General features: G+C 39.1%; 1 protein-coding gene across 3 annotated transcripts in view; it reads right to left on the bottom strand.

Annotated features, from left to right (window-relative positions):
- ASB3 (ankyrin repeat and SOCS box containing 3) overlaps positions 752-18,924 on the bottom strand; it is a 107,153-nt gene continuing 88,980 nt past the window's right edge. For all 3 annotated transcript variants that reach the window (XM_018055235.1, XM_018055236.1, XM_018055237.1), the window contains exons 9-10: positions 14,236-14,369; positions 752-2,554 (exon numbers count right to left, since the gene is read on the bottom strand). In XM_018055235.1, the coding sequence (XP_017910724.1) occupies positions 2,349-2,554; positions 14,236-14,369 (340 nt within the window). In that variant the 3' untranslated portion in view covers positions 752-2,348. The remainder of the gene's footprint in view (positions 2,555-14,235; positions 14,370-18,924) is intronic.

Raw genomic sequence — 18,924 nt, forward strand, 5'->3', positions numbered from 1 at the left:
TAACACTACAATACTACACAATCTGCAATCCAAACTACCATACTTGGTTAGATCCATAATTGGTTGAATTTAGAGATATAGACAGTGACTGTAAGTCATAACCAGATTTTCAATTCTATAGAGGGTAGGAGTCCATTAACTCTCATGTTGTTCAAGGGTCAACTATAATCAGTTTGTATACTTATGATATGTATACTTTTCTTATATGTGTTAAATGTCAATAAAACATTTACTTAAGAAAATGTGATGTCCAGATTACCATTATTATATGAAATCATCACAGAAAGATGTCCTGTGACAGCAATGTTGAGCAGGAAATGCACTTAAAGGACAACATCAAATCACGGTAGGATAAACTCTTGACAACTGTTATTAAAACCAATTTATGTCCTGCTCTGATACTATATACCACCATTAGAAAACCACTGTATGGAGTTCTTCATCAGGCTCACTGAGACTTTAAGAATACTAAAGCACCATGGTACATGTAGGGCAGAGGTTCAAGTTCACACTACCTGGATGTATCATTTTGATCAGAAGTTGTTAGTGTAATTTACTTACCTTTAGATACTTCTGGATTGGATTTCTTACTGAGTCCTTGCTATTAGTCATAAAAATAATATTTATGTATTATAAAATAGCCTAAAAGAAAGATATTGCATACAGTAAGTAAAATCATTTATGCTTTAAATACTAAGGGTCTTAATGTATCTGAAATATTTTCAAGTTTTTAAGAATAAGAGCTCAATGATAAGTTATGAATAGTTGAATTTATTACATATTTAAACATAAACAAAAACACATGAAACGATTCACCCTAAAAGGTAAACATTCTATGTACACTGGACCCTAACAAAAAAACTGATTATGTTAAAAGCAGAGACTTATTAGGGTTTAAAAAAATAAAGATACAGACATTTAAAAAATACTACACAGTACACACTTTTTTAAGAATTTATTAACTATTAGAATTTCCACCTGTTTTTTCCCTATACACCCTTACTTCTGCATGTATACCCACTTCAAACTCTTATCTCCACCCCACAGGCAGCAACTGTAGCTCCAATCTAAGCTGAATTTAGTTATCCTTTTGGACCTTAATGTCTCCATCATTTGGTATGCCATCATCACTGCTTTTATCAAATAGCAAAAGTCTATCAGCGATGAATCTAATTGACCCACTCCCATCTATATCGTCACAGAATCCAAATAGGATAGAATACTTGCCTTCCCTTGGACCCCATCTCTAGTTATCTAACATGACAGTATGCTTTCCTAACCTTTATCTCAAGACAAATGCCCACAGCCTCTTATCATAGCTCACTTGATACAATGTTCAGTCCTCTCTGACTCTAGATTCCTAGCAAACAAGTGTAAAACCAATGAGGCAGTATCTCATTAACCTAAGTCTCTAAGGTTTAAATTTCATGGACTATTTGATAACTTATCCCGATAGTAAAAAGGAAATATATTATAACATTAACAAAACTAGCAACCACTGCTTCATAAGATTGAAGCTACCCTCTGATCTGGAGACTGAATGGACCTGCAATGTTTCATCTGATCGTGAGCAACTCAGAAATACATACCTTTCTTTCTTTAAAAATGATACCACAGAAATGTCTCTCCCAGTCTCCTAGTACTAAGTAAATGCGGTAAAATGCACATTTATCTCAATATTGACCTAATTTTTTTTTCAACATGTCTTTGAATTTAAGTCTGTTCTTGCCTTTGCAGAAACAGGAATCTTTTTTTTTTTTTTTTAAGCCAAAAAGAGTATCAAAGAACTGGGGGGAAAAAAAAAAAAAACAGCAAAATGATTTATTTTCTATAGTCTTTAAAAAGAGAATTCTCCCCTGAGTTTACCTGTGAAAAGCCAATGAATTTCAAATGAATTAAGAGATGAGAACAGAATATAATACAGTTCTTTTATAAACATAAGAGATAGTCAACTTCACTGTGTGTATACTTCCAGTGAAGACTTATGCCTTTTCTTCTAAGCTCTAGTCCTAAGTAAACACAGAATCATAGGTGGAAACAGGCCATGTTTAGCACTAGAAGCAGCATTCACAGTTCATTCACAGAATAAAGCAGAAAATGGTTAGGTAAATGAATATTACAACATAAAGTGTACTGATGATAAAACTGCAATAAAGTAACTTACATGATGTTTACAACACTTTTTTTTACCAGGTAGCCTAGTTGTAAACATTTCCATTAAACCACTGCCCTCTAAAGCCTAACTAACCACACAAACAAAAATCATCTTTTGTGACAATAAAATTGTGAAGAATTTGTACTCCATGGCTCCTTATCTTGGTGGTTTTCAGAGTAAGACATATAATGTGTTAAGAGGTTTCACTGATTTCTCCATCTTGAATAACTGCCAGTTCTGGAACTTCATACATCCTCAAAACCTCTGCATAGAGCAAATAATCATGTAGGATTCTGGGAAGAGGCAACTGACGGATAAAATCATCAGACTGTAGGTGTTCTAGTTTTAGATGGGACCAAATTTCCAAACGACAAAGGTGGGTCAGGGATGGAACAGAGGCTGGAGAAACAAACATAAAAAGAAAGATAAAAATGTTGAACCAGGAAGTATAACAGTCCATTAAGGTAAATGCCCTTTTCCCCCTCACCTCTGTTAGTAAAAACAAGTGGTATGTTACTTAGACTTACTTTTGAAAGATTACTTGGGCCAGGATGACCAAAATAAACTCCATTTATTTATTCATTTTACAACTTTCCTGGTTCTTCTTCCTCCAATTTCTGGCCACACATTCCAAAGTCAGTACCCAGCACAATATAGAATTAATGTTCAAATCCTAAATATCTGGCAATACCAGTTGGGACTTAAGAAATGGGTGATCTAACTTTAGAAATGATAGAAAGGCACAGCAGCAAACGTTACTTCCCACTCCCTCTCGCTGCACATGGTCTCCAGACCCACCACATCAAGTGAATAAATATGTAGCTTATATTCACTTTGCTCTTTTTATCCATGATATAGAATGAAATTTTAAAATTGACACAGAGAGAAAAGGAACCTTTACTGAAAGCCTACTAAGCCATCTGCCCACACACATTCTATTTTTATCTTCCTTTACTCTGTGAGGTACACATTATCATGCTCTCATAGACACAAGAAAACAAGAGATTTAAGTAACTTTTCAAAGGCCAAGCATCTAATACATGGTAGACCATGATTCAAACCCAAGCGCCTATGACCCCAAAACATGCATGTATATGTACACATGCTAAAACCACTGCTGCTAAAAGCTAATAACCAATTAAAAGGATAACCCACATATGCTTAATTAGCAATCATATGACAGTGGTTTTAATAAGATGAAGTGTTAATTAAAAAAGTTAATGTTCATGACGAGGGATACCTCCTCACCACCGCCCTTCCTGACCTTCAACGTGGCATAGCTCCTCTAGGCCCTCCTGCACCCCTGCAGCGACCGCTCCTTGGACATCGGGTTGCTCCTCCTGAACGCCACCCCTGACCTCGGACTTGGGTAGTTCCTCTCGGCTGTTCTTGCGCTGACGCAGCCTGGCACTCTTGGCCGCTGCCCCTGACCTCGGACGTGGGGTAACTCTTCTTGGCCACCACCCTTCGGGCATGGGGTCCTCCCGGCTTCTGCCCCTGACCTCGGACGTGGGGTAGCTCCTCTCATCTGCCCTTCGTGCGCCGGGCGGCGCCAGTTTTCATTCCAATCCCAAGGAAAGGCAATGCCAAACAATGCTCAAACTACCACACAATTGCACTCATCTCACATGCTACTAAAGTAATGCTCAAAATTCTCCAAGCCAGGCTTCAGCAATACGTGAACCGTGAACTTCCTGTTCGAGCTGGTTTCAGAAAAGGCAGAAGAACCAGAGATCAAATTGCCAACATCTGCTGGATCATGGAAAATGCAAGAGAGTTCCAGAAAAACATCTATTTCTGCTTTATTGACTATGCCAAAGCCTTTGACTGTGTGGATCACAATAAACTGGAAAATTCTGAAAGAGATGGGAATACCAGACCACCTGACCTGCCTCTTGAGAAACCTATATGCAGGTTAGGAAGCAACAGTTAGAACTGGACATGGAACAACAGACTGGTTCCAAATAGGAAAAAGAGTACATCAAGGCTGTATATTGTCACCCTGCTTATTTAACTTATATGCAGAGTATATCATGAGAAACACTAGACTGGAAGAAACATAAGCTGGAATCAAGAGGGGAGAAATATCAATAACTCAGATATACAGATGACACCACCCTTATGGCAGAAAGTGAATAGCTAAAAAGCCTCTTGATGAAAGTGAAAGAGGAGAGTGAAAAAGTTGGCTTAAAGCTCAACATTCCGAGAACGAAGATCATGGCATCTGGTCCCATCACTTCATGGGAAATGGATGGGGAAACAGTGGAAACAGTGTCAGACTTTATCTTTTTGGGCTCCAAAATCACTGCAGATGGCGATAGCAGCCATGAAATTAAAAGACCCTTACTTCTTGGAAGAAAAGTTATGACCAACCTAGATAGTATATTCAAAAGCAGAGACATTACTTTGCTGACTAAGGTCCGTCTAGTCAAGGCTATGGTTTTTCCTGTGGTCATGTACAGACGTGACAGTTGGACTGTGAAGAAGGCTGAGCGCTGAAGAATTCATGCTTTTGAACTGTGGTGTTGGAGAAGACTCTTGAGAGAGTCCCTTGGACTGCAAGGAGATCCAACCAATCTATTCTGAAGGCGATCAGCCCTGCGATTTCTTTGGAAGGAATGATGCTAAAGCTGAAACTCCAGTACTTTGGCCACCTCATGCAGAGTTGACTCACTGGAAAAGACTGATGCTGGGAGGGATTGGGGGCAGGAGGAGAAGGGGATGACAGAGGATGAGATGGCTGGATGGCATCACTGACTGGATGGACATGAGTCTAAGTGAACTCCAGGAGTTGGTGATGGACAGGGAGGCCTGGCGTGCTGCGATTCATGAGGTCGCAAAGAGTCGGACACGACTGAGCAACTGAACTGAACTGAATGTTCATGAAAACTAGGAGTACTAAAAACAGATACTGGTTTTATGTGAATCAAATCTAATGCCTTTTGTTAAGTGCAAGAAATCCTTCATAAATCCCTGTGAAATGAACCAAAGATTACCAGACCAGGATCAGAGCAGCAAAGACAAGTACAATCAAGAACCCAAATGATATCAGACCTGCTGGTCTGACTTCAAGTCTAGGGTTCTTTATTAATAAGCCACAGGGCCTGAGACATGCTAGTTCTCTACCATCTGTAATATCTTCCAAACCACTGAAGTGAGTCCATCATCTTAGATTTTAATTTAAGCTTACCAGTTTAAGTTTAGTTCATTCAGAATTTGGGTAACTCCTCAAGTCACAGTGTTTCAAAATGCCAAATTAGAAAAGCAACAGAGTTAGTTTATTTTGTAAATAAAACCAAAGTCTAAAAAAAGTATTCCCTTAAACTGTGAGTCACACAGATTCCCCACTATAAAAATAAGACTACAGCAACGACAATATAGAGAACATTTACTTCCACTGTTTCCATATTTAATACTGTTTAAAATTTTATGCTTATCTGTAAACTTAAGGAAGAATCATTCTCACTTCAAAGATGAGAAAACACAGATAAAGGTAACACTGAAGTGATCAGCAGGAAACCATATGGAAAACAAGCTCAAACTGCAAACCCCAACAGTTTTCCAAAGGAGTACTAAGTAGGTTCAACTTCAACAAGCAGGTGGCCCATGTTCAACTGTTACACATAAGGAAGCCCTCTCTTCCTCTGAGATCATGAACAATAGTTGGCCCTAATGTCACTGGATATGCACAAATGTAATAAAAGTTTCAGAAATGAGCATAACTGATTCTTGCTAAGCACACAGCTCGGCTGGTAGAGACAAAATGTCCTAACCGCTGCAAACACTGATTATGCCATGGGCACAGCCAGAAGGAACTGATAGAGAAAATGATAAGACTACAGAGCATGTACAAAGATCATGGCATCTGGTCCCATCACTTCATGGGAAATAGATGGGGAAACAGTGGAAACAGTGTCAGACTTTATTTTTTTGGGCTCCAAAATCACTGCAGATACTGATTGCAGCCATGAAATTAAAAGACGCTTACTCCTTGGAAGAAAAGTTATGACCAACCTAGATAGCATATTCAAAAGCAGAGACTACTCTGCCGACTAAGGTCCGTCTAGTCAAGGCTATGGTTTTTCCTGTGGTTGTGTATGCATGCGAGAGTTGGACTGTGAAGAAGGCTGAGCGACCAAGAATTGATGCATTTGAAGTGTGGTGTTGGAGAAGACTCTTGAGAGTCCCTTGGACTGCAAGGAGATCCAACCAGTCCATTCTGAAGGAGATCAACCCTGGGATTTCTTTGGAAGGAATGATGCTAAAGCTGAAGCTCCAGTACTTTGGCCACCTCATGCGAAGAGTTGACTCACTGGAAAAGACTCTGATGCTGGGAGGGATTGGAGGCAGGAGGAGAAGGGGACGACCCAGGATGAGATGGCTGGATGGCATCACGGACTCGATGGATGTGAGTCTGAGTGAACTCCGGGAGATGGTGATGGACAGGGAGGCCTGGCGTGCTGCGATTCATGGGGTCGCAAGGAGTCAGACACGACTGAGCGACTGAACTGAACTGAATAGAGCATGTGGGTTAAAGTGAGACTGGTTAAGAGAATTTTTACTCATATTATATTACAGTTTAGTATGCACCTGGTTAAACTGAAACCTTTCATTCTGCACATTGTTAATGTAGATAGCTATTAAAAATCCAAAAGGAAGATAAAGGATGGCTGTGCAACCTGGAGGAGAGCGGCTGGCTCAGAGCTAAGGAATCCTTAATACTTCTCCAGCTTCACCAATTTGACAGACTACACTGACATACAAACTTCTCAGTCTGACCAGGGAGTGTGCCTCTAGCTGTCCCACAGTTTCCTATACTGCAGACAAGCCTTTCAGAGCCATCTGACTACACCACAGGAGCCCTATTGCTCTATCTTTCACAACCAAATGAACCATTCATCTGCTTATGCGGATATGTGTGTAGAAAGCTTAATCATCTGTGATCAAGCCAAACTGGACCAGTACACATTTATTAGGGACTTTCCTCCTGGCTCAGATGGTAAAGAATCTGCCTACAATGCAGGAGATCCAGGTTCCATCCCTGGGTTGGGAAGATCCCCTGGAGAAGGGAATGGCTACCCACTCCAGTATTCTTGCCTAGAGAAGTCCATGGACAGAGGAGCCTGGTGGGCTACAGTTCATGGGGTCACAAGGAGTTGGACATGACTGAGTACCTAACACGTTTATTATGGGAAGTTTATATGACTTGCCCATGTTGACACTGTACAGAAACAACGGAGCTGATACTAGATCCAAATGATTGGACCCCGTGTCTAGGGTTTTCTAAACTGGTGATAAACCCAAAATAATTCTCTTAATATCTTCTAAAGCACTGAAACTATCATAAATTTCAAGAGAGCTTTCCATTCAATAATTTTAAAAAGGATAATTATTCCAGTTACTGATTCTACTTTCAACACACTATTTTGATTTTCCTCCAGTGAGCACAAGATATCACTGGCCTGATGAACAGTTAGAGGTAAGAACTATATTAACATAGACAATAATATATTCATCAGTGCCACCTTAGTTTAATATGCCAGTGAATACTAAGGGAATTATATAATCATATATGTAATATTTCAAGGCATGCAAAATTCCTATGAAAGTTTTAGTGATGCATAGTATTTCCAGATGTGTTGCCACTAGACTGAGAGAAGATCAAGACAAGCCTTGAATTTAAAATATGGAAAAGCTCAGAAACTGTATGTAAAACATAACGTTCATAAAAACCTGTTAAAACCAGATTTGTTAAATAAATCTCTCTTTTCCAACATTATGGCACTGACCATAGTCTAGAAAATGATGTATAAAACCACAGTATAAATGATGTATAAATGATGTACAAATTTGTAAATGATGTATAAAACCATACTATATTTGGGTCACTTTTCTGACCCAATCATTTTCAAGTTAATATTTTAAACCCAGTTTACCTCCAGACCTATAAGCAGACAAGCAACCTTTACCTATTCATTTCTACACAGAAGTTTTCAATTTTGTTAACTTTGTCGTATGTACAAAGAACAATCAAAACAGAAGGTCACATGTTATATGAAATTATACTAAAATTAAAATAATGATCAAAATAAACCACAAAATTCTTAATTATGCTTGTTAATGCCAAGTTTACTATAGTACAGCAATACATATACATCATAAAAACCCATTACCTATATTTTCCAGAACCATTTCATCACTAGCCTGCCTTCATACCAATATTTAAATGATATATCTGCCTTGACTTTATTTCTATGGTTCCTCTGCAGGGTTTTCCACATCAAATGCATTCATCTGACTTCTGGGATATCTACTACAATTGTATTTTCATCACTAATATAATGTCTTTATGGTTCCATCCTTTTGTTCACAGTCTTCCTCAACTTACTTGTACAGTCTCTCTCTCTCTTCCACTGAAAACGTCCACTAAAAACTTCAACAAATATAAAAAGAAACTACCTAAAGACGCTGGAGTATAAATAACAGATAGATTAGGACAGGAAATGAAAACTTAAAGAATGACCAGCAGAACAGCAATGAATAGAATGAATGGAAAGGGCACCACCCAGTAACAAGCCCTGAGCTACAGTTGCGAGGCGAAAGTGAAAGTCACTCAGTCGTGTCCAACTCTTTGCGACCCCATGGACTATACAGTCCGTGGAATTTTCCAGGCCAGAATACTGGAGTAGGTAGCCTTTCCTTCTGCAGGGGACATTCCCAACCCAGGAATCGAACCCAGGTATACCACATTGCAGACAGATTCTTTACCAGTTGAGTCACAAGGGAAGCCAAAAATACTGGAGTGAGTAGCCTATCCCTTCTCGAGCAGATTGATTCCCCAGGAATCAAACTGGGGTCTCCTGTACTGCAGGAAGATTCTTTACCAACTGAGCTATCAGAGAAGCTGAGCTGGAGTTGAGGAGTCATTATTAACCAGTTGTATGACCTTCAACAAGTCATTTAGGTGCTTCAACCTTCAGCTCCTCTTCTATGAAACGGGCATAATGCCTCATCTATACTAGGAACATAACTGACACCTCTCTGAATCTAAATGTTATAAACTGTACAATGTATCATACAAATCCTAACCATCTTCTAATCTAGTGAAATTGAAATGTTTTGGCTGCACACTCAATTAGAGAAAAGTCTTTTGAGTACTTCACTCCAATCTATGGATATTTCAGTTCAGTTCAGTTGCTCAGTCGTGTCCAACTCATTGTGACCCCATGGACTGCAACACACCAGGCATCCCTGTCCATCACCACCTCCCGGAGTTTATTCAAACTCATGTCCACTGAGTCAGTGATGCCATCCAACCATCTCATCCTCTGTTGTTTCCTTCTCCTTCTGCCTTCAATGCTTCCCAGTATCAGGGTCTTTTCAAATGAGTCAGCTCTTCACAACGGGTGGCCACAGTATTGAAGTTTGAGCTTTAGCATCACTCCCTCCAATGAATATTCAGGACTGATTTCTTTTAGAATGAACTGGTTACATCTCCTTTCAGTCCAACGAACTCTCAAGAGTCTTCTCCAACACCACAGTTCAAAAGCATCAATTCTTTGGCACTCAGCTTTCTTTATGGTCCAACTCTCATATCCATACACGACTGATACTGGAAAACCATAGCTTTGACTAGAAGGACCTTTGTTGGAAAAGTAATGTCTCTGCTTTTTAATATGCTATGAAAAGGCAAAATAATAGGATACTGAAAGAGGAACTCCCCAGATCATTAGGTGCCCAATATGCTACTGGAGATCAGCGGAGAAATAACTCCAGAAAGAATGAAGGGATGGAGAACAACACCCACTTGTGGATGTGACTGGTGATACAAGCAAGGTCCGATGTTGTAAAGAGCAATACTGATAGGAACCTGGAATGTCAGGTTCATGAATCAAGGCAAATTGGAAGTGGTCAAACGAGATGGCAAGAGTGAATGTCGACATTCTAGGAATCAGTAAACTAAAATGGACTGGAATGGGTGAATTTAACTCAGATGACCATTATATCTACTACTGTGGGCAGGAATCCCTCAGAAGAAATGGAGTAGCCATCATGGTCAACAAAAGAGTCCGAAATGCAGTACTTGGATGCAATCTCAAAAACAACAGAATGATCTCTGTTCGTCTCCAAAGCAAACCATTCAATATCACAGTAATCCAAGTCTATGCCCCAACGAGTAACACTGAAGAAGCTGAAGTTGAACGGTTCTATGAAGACCTACAAGACCTTTTAGAACTAACACCAAAAAAGATGTCCCTTTCATTATAGGGGACTGGAATGCAAAAGTAGGAAGTCAAGAAACACCGGGAGTAACAGGCAAATCTGGCCTTGGAATATGGAATGAAGCAGGGCAAATGCTAATAGAGTTTTGCCAACAGAACACACTGGTCATAGCAAACACCCTCTTCCAACAACACAAGAGAAGATTCTACACATGGACATCACCAGATGGTCAACACCAAAATCAGATTTATTCCATTCTTTGCAGCCATAGATGGAAAAGCTCTATACAGTCAACAAAATAAAGACCAGGAGCTGACTGTGGCTCAGATCATGAACTCCTTATTACCAAATTCAGACTCAAATTGAAGAAAGTAGGGAAAACCACTAGACCATTCAGGTATGACCTAAATCAAATCCCTTATGATTATCCCCTAAAAAGATTTAAGGGACTAGATCTGATAGATAAGAGTGCCTGATGAACTATGGATGGAGATTCATGACACTGTACTGGAGACAGGGATCAAGACCATCCCCATGGAAAAGAAATGCAAAAAACCAAAATGGCTGTCTGGGGAGGCCTTACAAATAGCTGTGAAAAGAAGAGAAGCAAAAAGCAAAGGAGAAAAGGAAAGATATAAGCATCTGAATGCAGTGTTCCAAAGAATAGTAAGAAGAGATGAGAAAGCCTTCCTCAGCGATCAGTGCAAAGAAATAGAGGAAAAAAACAGAATGAGAAAGACTAGAGCTCTCTTCAAGAAAATTAGAGATACCAAGGGAACATTTCATGCAAAGATGGGCTCGATAAAGGACAGAAATGGTCTGGACCTAACAGAAGCAGAAGATATTAAGAAGATGTGGCAAGAATACACAGAAGAACTGTACAAAAAAGATCTTCACGACCCAGATAATCACGACGGTGTGATCACTCACCTAGAGCCAGACATCCTGGAATGCAAAGTCAAGTGGGTCTCAGAAAGTATCACTGCGAACAAAGCTAGTGGAGGTGATGAAATTCCAGTTGAGCTATTTCAAATCCTGAAAGATGATGCTGTTAAAGTGCTGCACTCAATATACCAGCAAATTTGGAAAACTCAGCAGTGGCCACAGGACTGGAAAAGGTCAGTTTTCATTCCAATCCCAAAGAAAGGCAATGCCAAAGAATGTTTAAACTACCACACAATTGCACTCATCTCACATGCTAGTAAAGTAATGCTCAAAATTCTCCAAGCCAGGCTTCAGCAATACGTGAACCGTGAACTCCCTGATGTTCAAGCTGGTTTTAGAAAAGGCAGAGGAACCAGAGATTAAATTGCCAACATCCGCTGAATCATGGAAAAAGCAAGAGAGTTCCAGAAAAGCATCTATTTCTGCTTTATTGACTATGCCAAAGCCTTTGACTGTGTGGATCATAATAAACTGTGGAAAATTCTGAGAAAGATGGGAATACCAGACCACCTGACCTGCCTCTTGAGAAATCTGTATGCAGGTTAGGAAGCAATAGTTAGAATTGGACATGGAACAACACACTGGTTCCAAATAGGAAAAGGAGTACGTCAAGGCTATATATTGTCACCCTGCTTATTTAACTTATATGCAGAGTACATCATGAGAAATGCTGGACTGGAAGAAACACAAGCTGGAATCAAGATTGCCAGGAGAAATATCAATAAACTCAGATATGCAGATGACACCACCCTTATGGCAGAAAATGAAGAGGAGCTAAAAAGCCTCTTGATGAAAGTGAAAGAGGAGAGTGAAAAAGTTGGCTTAAAGCTCAACATTCAGAAAACGAAGATCATGGCATCCGGTCCCATCACTTCATGGCAAATAGATGGGGAACCAGTAGAAACAGTGTCAGACTTTATCTTTTTAGGCTCCAAAATCACTGCAGATGGTGATAGCAGCCATGAAATTAAAAGACGCTTACTCCTTGGAAGAAAAGTTATGACCAACCTAGATAGCATATTCAAAAGCAGAGACTACTCTGCCGACTAAGGTCTGTCTAGTCAAGGCTATGGTTTTTCCTGTGGTCATGTATGCATGCGAGAGTTGGACTGTGAAGAAGGCTGAGCGCCGAAGAATTGATGCTTTTGAAGTGTGGTGTTGGAGAAGACTCTTGAGAGTCCCTTGGACTGCAAGGAGATCCAACCAGTCCATTCTGAAGGAGATCAACCCTGGGTGTTCTTTGGAAGGAATGATGCTAAAGCTGAAGCTCCAGTATTTTGGCCACCTCATGCGAAGAGTTGACTCATTGGAAAAGACTCTGATGCTGGGAGGGATTGAGGGCAGGAGGAGAAGGGGACGACCGAGGATGAGATGGCTGGATGGCATCATGGACTCAATGGACGTGAGTCTGAGTGAACTCCGGGAGATGGTGATGGGCAGGGAGGCCTGGCATGCTGTGATTCATGGGGTCGCAAAGAGTCAGACATGACTGAGCGACTGAACTGAACTGAACTGAAGTAGAGATGTCCAAAAGTCAGTTGGATACATGGGACTGGAACCAAAAGAGGTTGCGGCAAGAGAAACCGACTAGAAAAGCATTAGCTACATTAATACCCCTGAGAAAGGCTTTTGTAAATCTTCAGCAGAAATAAAATCCTCTTAAGAGATGATGATTATTACCCTAGCAAGCTCTACCTAGCACCTAATTAAATAAGCGCCCTTGATGGATTTAGTCTACCACATGATAATGCATTCACGTACAATTCTTGTCTTCATCTGGGCAAACCTGCCATATGTTAAAGTCTTCAGAGTGAACTCTCACATATACTAATTGATAGGCTAATTTTCCCACTTGGCATATGCTCCTTTTTGCCTTTTTGTTCCCAAATAGATATTTCATTATCATTAAAGAAATTCTATACTGGAAGGTTAGAGACTCCAAAGAGATTACACTTTGTTTTCAAACAGAAACCTAAGAGTTTGAATATACCTCAGTTCAAGAATATATTTTCCTGAATGTCTGTTTTTGATTGAGAAAATTTACTTCAATGTAATTTTCTAAGAAATTAAAAGATATTTCTACATATGCTAAGTTCACTTGTTAAAAACCTATTCAATATGTTTTATGAAGAGTGACATTTCATGCAAAAATAGTAATGAAGAAATAATTTTCCTAACAAGACATAATCTGGTGAACAAAATAGATTAATATAAATCTACATAAGTAAATAGAAATACTTTGCCTATGTTATATTTAGTTTAATTCGGTTTCCTTGTATATAATCTTATATTGCGTCCTCTTTCTTTTTTAACTAGCTTAAAAGCTTTTTTTTTTAAAGTGAGAGTAAGTTGGTAATTTGTTTTAAAATAGTCATTTAAAATATCAATCAATTCACAAAATTTCTACCCAGCTCACTTGCATAGTTATATCTTACCAACACACTGGCATACATTTAGTAAGAAAAGTTAACAATAAAGAATGGTGATACTTCCTTTTAGAGACAATAAAATATTAAAGAGAGCACACACATCAACACACACTCCGAAGAGGAAAATTACATTTAGCATTTTTCTGACCACAAACTAAATATTGACCAACAAAATTTTTAGGACTCACTTTTGCTTGCATAACCATTACTAAAAACAAAAGGGTATCATTAAAATATCACTAAATACCTGTTATTCTTTACATGCTCCTTAGGCTAAACTTACAAAATCCAATATGATTTATGTTGAAGGAAATTACTATGATCTCCCTCACAGTCCCATCCTCTCCCCATATAAAGAAAATACAAATGATGCCCAGTTTAATTATGTTCTCCAGTGACTCTTATCACTTAAAATTACAACACAGCTAGTGAAGACTGAGGAAAAAAAGTAGTGACGTGTATAGAAAAATTGTATTTTCTTACCAATATGTTGCTGTAGAGCCCAAGAGGAGTTTGAGGCACGAGCAGAGAGCATCTTTTCAACAGCTGGAGGAAGTCTCCTCCAATTAGTAAACTCCAAAGTGAAGATAAGAATGTCATCACTGACTGAGTCAATCCTACATTGACAAGATATTAATACACATTTAGACACAAAATTCACCAAGGGTTCACTGTGAAAACAAATACCATATACCAATTCTTACAACATCCTGATGTGGAGGCAGAAAGACAACTACAGCAAAGAAAATATTCATGAAACAAAAGGCAAGTTCAGTGGATATGGAAAAATCATCAAACCAGGTTCCTACATGAAACTCAAGTGACTGTGCATGTAGCTGCCCAACAGATGACTAGAGGAGTTTCTGCTCTAGCAGAGGTAGAATGCCTTGCCATCCCCAGCAGCAGTGGTGAGAAAAGGCAGATTTAGTGTCACTGTCATTAGTGGATATGCCATTATCATCCTCCCAAGTGGACCATCTTGCGAAATCCAGATTGGTCATCCTTACAGACACTTAACAGTGAAAGGAGAAAGCCTAAACACCCCAAAGTGAAAGTCACTCAGTCATGTCCGACTCTTTGTGACCCCATGGACTATACAGTCCTTGGAATTCTCCAGGCCAGAATACTGGAGTGGGTAGCCTTTCCCATCTCCAGGTATCGAACCCAGGTATCGAACCCAGGTCTCCTGCATTGCAGGCAGATTCTTTACCAGCTGAGCCACAAGGAAAGCCCAAGAATACTGCAGTGGGTAACCTATCCCTTCTCCAGTGGATCTTCCTGACCCAGGAATCGAACCGGGGTCTCCTGCATTGCAGGCAGTTTCTTTACCAGCTGAGCTATGAGGGAAGCCAAAGCTGTCCCTAAACTGGTATATGGGAGAGACAGCCTATTTCTGACCAACCCTGAGATTTACTACAACAGTTCTTGTTAAGAACCTTCCCTGTTATAGATATGACTCTAGAGGATGTACCAGAATAAGTTTTGTCTTTAAGGACTGAAAGAAGTGATGACAAATAGTTCTACTTCTCTTTTTTCAAAATAATGTCAGATTTCCTACCAACGCACCCAAAAGAGACTTCCCAAATTGTGTAAGTACTTGAATCCTAATGGAAAGGGCAATGACCTAAGAAAAGTTCTGATTTCTAACAACACTTCTACTACTTACAAACACATTGCCTAAATTCTTTAAGCCCTAGATACTGGTCTCTAAAATGAGAATAACACTTACCCTGTGTATTTCAGGAGACTTCATAAAAATAGCTGAGGCAATACAGTGAACAGACTTTTAAAACTATAAAATACTATATAAATGTTTCATATAACTAGAGCCCGCTTGGAATTTCCAGTATTATATTCTCAGTGGGCCTTATAACATTGTACACATGAAATTTAGTCAAAGCGTAAAGACAACTCTAAATTCTAACAAGATTACTCATCTTGTACTCAATTAGATACTCCCCTAACATCACACTGTTTGAAGAAAAATAAAATCATTAGGGTCTCTGGTGACTACTTCAAAACCAGAAATTCTTTTCAAGGTCGCTTTTTTGGAGACATTACGGAGCAAGGACAAAAGAAAGGGAAAAATAAAAGAAAAAGAAAGAAACTGAGTAATACTCTAAACTTGTCATCTCAAAAACAACTTATTTCATGTAATTCAGGATCCAAAGCATCCTTGAAATGACTGATTAAGAGTATGAAAATTATTGGCCAAATTTTTAATTCTCTAACATGCAAACTCATATGAGGAAAAACAAACTACAGCTCAAACCCTCTGGGAAACATTTTACTTCTCAAGAAGTTCTCAGTGTAGTCACAGTTTATCAGAAAATACTGAAAATAAATGAAATGATAAAATAAATTCAAAGGCAAACAATCTCCTTCACTTTCTAGGAACCCACACCAAAGGTTTCTCAGTTCCGGTTCCTTATTTCTTTTTTAATGGTTTCATTTTTCTACCTTAATGTGCTTTAAGTCTCACTGTGATCAAACACAGTCATTTTTATGCAGTTATCTAAACACACACACAATAAATCTGTTTACACAGCTTTAGTTAATGTTGAGTATTTTACCAATGCTGACAGTGCCACTAAAAATGTATTGTTACTGTACTGCATTGACCATTACATTGTACAAAGCAGTTGCACAATCATAAACGACTGACAGGTAATCAATTAAATGCACAGATGACATTCACTTTCTATTATTTGTCTATTGCACTGAGGGTGTGAGGGAAACCTAGCCTTGCATTAAAATATTTCAACTCTGCAGCTCATATTGTGACAGGCAATTATTTAGTCAGATACATTTTTAAAGACTATTTAAGACAAGCAATATCTAGGAAAGACATAATTCACATGACAAAGATTAAGCAACAGACTTACATGTGACATAAATAAAATACAACCAAAATCCACTTTAACAGCATATTGGAATTTTTATGGGATAATTTTTTATAACAGTTCTTTGAATGTAAACTGATCAAAGAAAGCAAAACATTCATCACATTCAGCATAAACACTGGCTTTATCCATTCAATAAAAGATAAGCAAACAAAAATTTGACCATGTTATGCATTTTTACTGCTAAAGTGAAATTTTTCTATCGTGTTTTTCTAATAAATAAAAAGTAACTAAAGTTATTCCTTCAGAGTAAAATACATGCAATTTTTGTTCTCAATTCAAATAGCTGAATTTTTTTACAATTTACTAAAAATAATATGTAGTTTACTGTTTATTAACTTTTTTCTATCCAAACACATCCAATAAACAAAGCACAAACCCAGTGGCTTATTACCACAAAAAATAGGCAAGATTTCTCAAATAGGCAAGTTTTCACATGAGGGGCTGGGAACCCCATGGGGATAGAAGACTATTTTAGGAGCCTTTTAGGAGGATAAAAGCCTTTTAGGAGCCTTTTAGGATAAGTTAAATAATTCCCTTTTCTTCCAACAGTCTGTGTAGTTGTCCGAGGAGGAAAAGAAAAGAGGATACATTTAATTTTTTCCTTAAATAGGTTATTCCTAATTTACGAATAGGAAAGAGAAAAGTTGCCCCAGATTCCTCCAGTTTAGGCAAAGGATTAAAGTATCCTTGTCACTCAGACGGTAAAGACTCTGTCTCCAATCCAAGCGACCCGGGAGCGATCCCTGGGTTAGGTAGATCCCCTGGAGAAGGGAATGGATACCTACTCCAGTATTCTTGCCTGGAGAATTTCATGGACAGAGGAGCCTGGTCAGCTATAGTCCATGAGGTTGCAAACAGTCAGACACAACTGAGAGACTAACAAGGTACCTGAAACTAAGTGACAAAATTACCACAACCCTGGGGATACACAGGACTAAGGCAGAATAGCATAGGGGCTACAAAGACAGACTTGAGCCATACTACTGGACAGCCTGGGTCCCAATCTTAAGCCCTAGCACTAAATAGCTGTGTGAACTTTGGCAAGTATGTCATATACTCTGTGCCTCAATCCCCTTCTCCATAAATTAATGATAATAGTATCTACCATATTTAATATTAAATGAGTTAACAGTAAATAATCAATCATAGTAGCTACTGTATATCAGGCAATATTTTAAGTGTTGGTTAAAGAAATAAACAAACTAAAAACCAGAATGGAGCATGAAAGCTGAAAGTTATAGGAAGTAAGATGGAGCCAAGTAAGTAGCTTCAGTAGTAAAACACAGGAGTATGGTTGAGAAAAATGTGGGTGCCTTGTCAGACTTTATTTTTTTGGGCTCCAAAATCACTGCAGATGGTGACTGCAGCCATGAAATTAAAAGACGCTTACTCCTTGGAAGAAAAGTTATGACCAACCTAGATAGCATATTCAAAAGCAGAGACATTACTTTGCCGACTAAGGTCCGTCTAGTCAAGGCTATGGTTTTTCCTGTGGTCATGTATGGATGTGAGAGTTGGACTGTGAAGAAAGCTGAGCGCCAAAGAATTGATGCTTTTGAACTGTGGTGTTGGAGAAGACTCTTGAGAGTCCCTTGGACTGCAAGGAGATCCAACCAGTCCATTCTGAAGGAGATCAGCCCTGGGATTTCTTTGGAAGGAATGATGCTAAAGCTGAAACTCCAGTACTTTGGCCACCTCATGCGAAGAGTTGACTCATTGGAAAAGACTCTGGTGCTGGGAGGGATTGGGGGCAGGAGGAGAAGGCGACGACCGAGGATGAGATGGCTGGATGGCATCATGGACTCGATGGACGTGAGTCTGAGTGAACTCCGGGAGATGGTGGTGGACAGGGAGGCCTGGCATGCTGCGATTCATGGGGTCGCAAAGAGTCGGACACTACTGAGCAACTGAACTGAATTGAACTGGGAGTAAGAACAAAATGGAGTGACAGAGGAAAGGGAACACCCTGCCAGGACTGCCCACAGTATCTCTATGAGCTGGATTTACAGAAGCATTTTGGGGAGGGAATGGTGAGGGGCAACTGCTTCTAGCTGTCAGAAGCCCAGACACAGCAATAAAATCCACTAAGTAAAAAGTTAAAGGCATTTAAATAGCTCTGTTAATAGCTGGATATTGCATTCAGGAGAGAGTGTTCATATCTCAGCAGCGAGCATATATGTGCATGCACATGTGCACACGTAAGGGGGGTTTGTTAGGACAAGGAAACACATACAAATAACTTCTAAAAACTATATTTCTCAATTAA

This window comes from Capra hircus, chromosome 11, assembly GCF_001704415.2.
Source record: "Capra hircus breed San Clemente chromosome 11, ASM170441v1, whole genome shotgun sequence".
Classification (NCBI taxonomy): domain Eukaryota; kingdom Metazoa; phylum Chordata; class Mammalia; order Artiodactyla; family Bovidae; genus Capra; species Capra hircus.